Consider the following 4,750-nt stretch of genomic DNA (forward strand, 5'->3'; position numbering starts at 1 on the left):
TAGGTGTACGTGGTTGGCGCCTCAGCCGGCCGAGCTATAGGCGCCGAGCCTTCATCTTTTTTAAAAATTTCAGATTAATGTGAGGGTGCAAACAATTAGGTTACAATGTTTGCATTTATTAGGGAAAGTCCCTGTTGTAATTGTGTCCCACACCCAGGAGGTGTGCCGTATACCCTTACACTGTGCCCATTAGGTGGGACCCCACCATTCTCCCACTCTCTTACCCTTTTCTCCCTTTCCCCTCCCCCCTTCACTAACTTGATATGAATTGAGTTTTTCTCTTGTGTGGGTATTAGTTATCTACTGGCTTAATATTAGTATTGAGTACATTGGATTCTTGCTTCTCCAATCTTGTGAACTTTACTAAAAAGAATGTGTTTTAACTCCATCCAAGTTAATACAAAAGATGTAAAGTCTCCATCTCTTTTAATGGCTGAATAGTAGTCCATGGTATACATAAGTCACAGCTTGTTAATCCATTCCTAGGTTGGTGGGCATTTAGGTTGTTTCCATATCTTGGTGATTATAAATTGAGCTGTGGTAAATAATCTAGTGCAAATGTCCTTATGATAAAATGATTTTTTTTCTTCCGGGTAGATGCCTAGTAATGAGATTGCAGGATCAAATGGAAGGTCTATTTTGACTTCTTTGAGGATTCTCCATACTTCTTTTCAAAGAAGTCGTACTAGTCTGCAGTCCCACCAGCAGTGTTTCCTTCTCTTCACATCTGCAGCTTTGGGACTTTGTGATTATTTTTGCCTTTAATAGTTTGTTATAGATGATATTAAAATAATCCTCATCAGTAATAATAATGCAGTAAAGCATGTCAAGTATCAAAAACCAGAAAGTTGATACTTAATTATATGCAACAAAATTCTCAGTCTTTCTTTCTCTTTACAGATGAAGTTAAAAAGAAGCTCAGTTCGGCTGTCAGACAAAAAGCTTTGCCAGATGTGCCAAAATCCCTTTTGTGAGCCTGTGTTTGTTAGATATCCGAATGGTGGTCTCGTGCACACGCACTGTGCTGCCAGCAGACACACGAACCCCAGCTCACCCAGCCCTGGCGCCCGGACTTGAAAAAAAGCGTGGCCTGAGGGCACAAGGGGAACTCCAAGTCCTTTACCAAGCCTGCTGGATGTAAAGAAAGAGCAGACAGGCAGGCCCTCTGTGTCCACCAGGACGAAGGGAATACATCTGGGTGCCTTTGTCCATGTGAAACAAGGACTCTTCACTTCTGACTACTCTCTGTGAATGTACATGGAAAATCCCTGAAAATCCCCAAAATAGAGACATGCAAGAGTCCACCTGTCCAGGAACATAGTTAGTGATCCAAAACAAAGATCTACTTTGAAAGAAAGTGAGTCTTCCCTGTGTAATCCAGACACAGATGAGGGGTTTATGCCACCCCACCCCCTCCAGTTTTAGACACACATCCTCTTCAGTGCGGCATGAAGTGAAGCCCTCTCTTGCCTGGGCAAGTGGCCAGAGCACAGGGACCTGTGGTGGGCAGCCTTGTGTTCCGACGGAGGTGCATTCTCTATCCACAAGGTGGTTCTTTTTCCCAGGGTAACCTAGGGACCCTGCCTTTGCCCTTAGAAACAGCTGATCCTGGGGAAGGATCACGTTCCTTTCTTCCCATCTGGTTCTCACTCCCCAAAAGATTTTGCCTTGTTTACCCAAGCACTCACTGTAGGGTGAATTCATATGCTTCTGGCTGCCTAGCAAGTGAAGATCTGTTTAGAGACTGAGAAAGCCAACCTTAAAGAAGGTGGCAGAAAGGAGAATCTCATGGTGAGTGAGGGCCCAGGTATGTGTTTCTTTCCTCCCCGTTATCTGCTGATCTGAAACTCCCTGATCAACATGTTTGTCTAAACATTTTTATTTACATTTGTCTGATCATTGTAGTTTTTCTATTGTTGAGAAAAATTCATCTGTCCTATTCATTAGGGATGAAAATATTCTCTCATTAGAATGTACCTCCTAATGAATACTTGGGAAATTAAAAGGGAAATGTGATGAGCACAAACTGAGCGTTCAGTCTAGGAGAGGCCGGCTTTCCCCTGGCACTTTAGGAGGGCAGGCCCTGGGTGTCCTGGCGGGTACATCTGCCCTGCACACCCTCACGAGGATGTCCGGTCAGGCTGCTTTACCCCCCAGCACTTTAAGTGCCTGCTCTGAGGTTTCCTGAACCTGCAGAAAATGCCTCTCATCCTAACAGTCTGGGGATTCCCTTTGTGCTTCTGTGTAAAGTCATACGAACAAGCTGGAGTTGTTGTCACTTCACCGCCCTCTTTTGAATTTCTTCATTGTGGTTATTGATTCTCTCTAGGAATTAACAGTAAAGACAGTGCACCCCCTACCATAATGCTTGGAAGACAGGTGTTAGTTTGTACACATGACAGGAGAGGACCCTGGAACACCCCCTGTCTGTGTCAGCCCAAAATGGGATAAGGAGCTAGCTCATTCTCTGTCCTTTAAAAAAATCTTTCCTGTACTAATAATGGTCAGTGTATTTTTTTTTTCCATCTTGTGATTCCAGTTGAGCCAAGAAACAAAAGCATCCATGAGTTCTTTGGTGGTGGGGGGAGGAAATTAGCACCATTTTTTCCTAACTATGTTTCTATTATCTAAAGAATAAATGATGAAGACATTCTCCTTATAACTCACATGTATGCTGTATCAATTGGTATGCACTCAAAGCCTGGTCGTGAGTTTTATCCTGTGGATGACTCTTACAGAATGGTCATATTATTGTGTAAATTATCAATACAACTTGTGAATTCGAGTTTATATTTCTCAAAGAATGAGTTACCCATGTTTGCGGTGTTGCACTCTTAAAAAGCACTGTTTTCTCTGTACACAAAATGGGTGAAGTCTTGAAAAAGCTCTGTGATTGCTCATTCCTGACTTGGGGACCCTCGTCTCTTTTTCCTCTGAACGTTGATCAATATTTTGGAACATCTGTCATCCTTTAGAATAGTGGAGATTAAAGCCAAGCAGTTTTCCATCTCTATCGAATCTTTTAGCACAAGCAGAATTCTATGACAATATGCAGAATTATCTGGTATATTAAAAAACCATACCTTTCTCTAACCTTTCACTCCTACAAACCCTTTTCTCAAATCATATTTTTAAGAGAAATATATGGTTATTTCTAACAGGCCTGCTGATTTGTGACTGTGCCGTTGAATAGAGCAATTAGAACCATCACTCAGACCTTTCCCCCCTCATTAGGTTCAGTGTAACCATTCTAGTTAAAACAGCATGAACTGAATTCAGTTTACATTAACCTTCCATGGGCAGTACCATTTGGTTTTATGAACTGTTTATCTGCTGTTGCCTATCAAGGATTAATGTAGGAGTGTCCTGTGCACCGGGGTGCCTGGCTCCTGCTGCGGGTCTTGCTAAATATGCTCACTCACCTCGGGATTGTGGGAGCCATGGCCTGGCACCGCTCAGTGGACGCCTGTTAAGACACCTTGAGTGGCTCTTGCTTTTTGCTTTCTCTCCCATAGAAACCTTTGTCCTTGCAACTTTATCCTTCGCTCCAATTGGGTCCCAAATACACAAGATGTACAAATGTAAACTTGTTGATTTTATTAAAATTCTTTTAGTTATTTGTTCTTTCTGTAATTTTTTTTTTTTTTCAAATAAAACCCATCTTGATGGAGTGCAGGTTTCCACTCAACACCATACCTAGTCTAGGGCATCCTAGAATCCGCACCTCCTGGCTCTTTGCAACACCTGTCCCTTAAAGTCTATTTGTTACTGCACCGAATTTTAACCTATCTGCTTCTGAACCTGTCTCCTGCGTATGGTTAGGGCGATCCTTGACATTTGCTGCCTTCAGATGAATCACGCACTGAAGGATTGAACCAGGGAGGTTTCTGATTACTTCTTAACATACTTCACTTTTTAGCCAAATGCCCTTAAATAAGCCTGCTGCTCTTGGATTTCTAACCCTGAACATATGCAAGGAATATGACTCTCTTTTCTTTTTTAAAGATTTTAAATTTTGCTTCATCTCCTAAGACACAGTTTAGATCAGGTCTCTGAGCCCTCCTGTTAGATTTCACAGCACTTTCTCCTGGTCTTTCCTTCCTGGTTTGTAGAGTTCTGCCCCCAAGGAAAGGGCAGTGTCTACATAGGTGATGTCCCCTGACTACTCCAGCCAGCCTTACTCAACATTCCAACTGTGTGTGAGTAGAGGTCAAGCATCCTGACGCATCTGCATTTCAAACGGAAGAAACAGAGGCACAATTGTTTGGGGTGATTTTTTTTTTCTCTTTGAGACAGAGTCTCACTTTGTCACACTAGGTAGAGTGGCCTGGCATCATCATAGCTCACAGCAATCTCAGACTCTTGAGCTTAAGCCATCCTCTTGTCTCAGCCTTCCAAGTAGCTGGGAATATAGGTGTGCACCACCACGTCCAGCTAATTCTTCTATTTTTAGTAGAGATGTGTTCTCACTTTTGCTCAGGCTGGTCTCAAACTTGTGCTCAGGTGACCTACCTGCCTCAGCCTTCCAGAGTGCTGGAATAACAGGCATGAGCCACTACGCCTGGCCTCGGGTGGTACTTTTTTAGAGTCTGAGTGGGCAACAAGCCAGGGCTGTATTTCCCACCTGCAGATCCTCCCACGTAGTACTTCACACACCCTAAGTGAGGTAACCAGAAACCAGCTTGAAGCTGACTATTTCAAACAATCAAGCATTGGAGCTCAGCGCCTGTGGCTCAAGTGCCTAACGTGC

The 4,750-nt window shown here is 43.2% G+C and overlaps 1 protein-coding gene across 1 annotated transcript in view; it reads left to right on the forward strand.

Moving 5' to 3' along the window:
* TGFBRAP1 (transforming growth factor beta receptor associated protein 1) overlaps positions 1–2,666 on the forward strand; it is a 45,370-nt gene extending 42,704 nt beyond the window's left edge. The window contains exon 11 of the mRNA XM_003794317.3: positions 901–2,666. Coding sequence (XP_003794365.1) covers positions 901–1,077 — 177 coding nt within the window. The 3' untranslated portion in view covers positions 1,078–2,666. The remainder of the gene's footprint in view (positions 1–900) is intronic.
* The last annotated feature ends 2,084 nt before the right edge of the window (positions 2,667–4,750 follow it).

The sequence above is a fragment of the Otolemur garnettii genome, unplaced genomic scaffold (assembly GCF_000181295.1).
Source record: "Otolemur garnettii isolate 467f Iridium unplaced genomic scaffold, OtoGar3 scaffold00079, whole genome shotgun sequence".
NCBI lineage: Eukaryota > Metazoa > Chordata > Mammalia > Primates > Galagidae > Otolemur > Otolemur garnettii.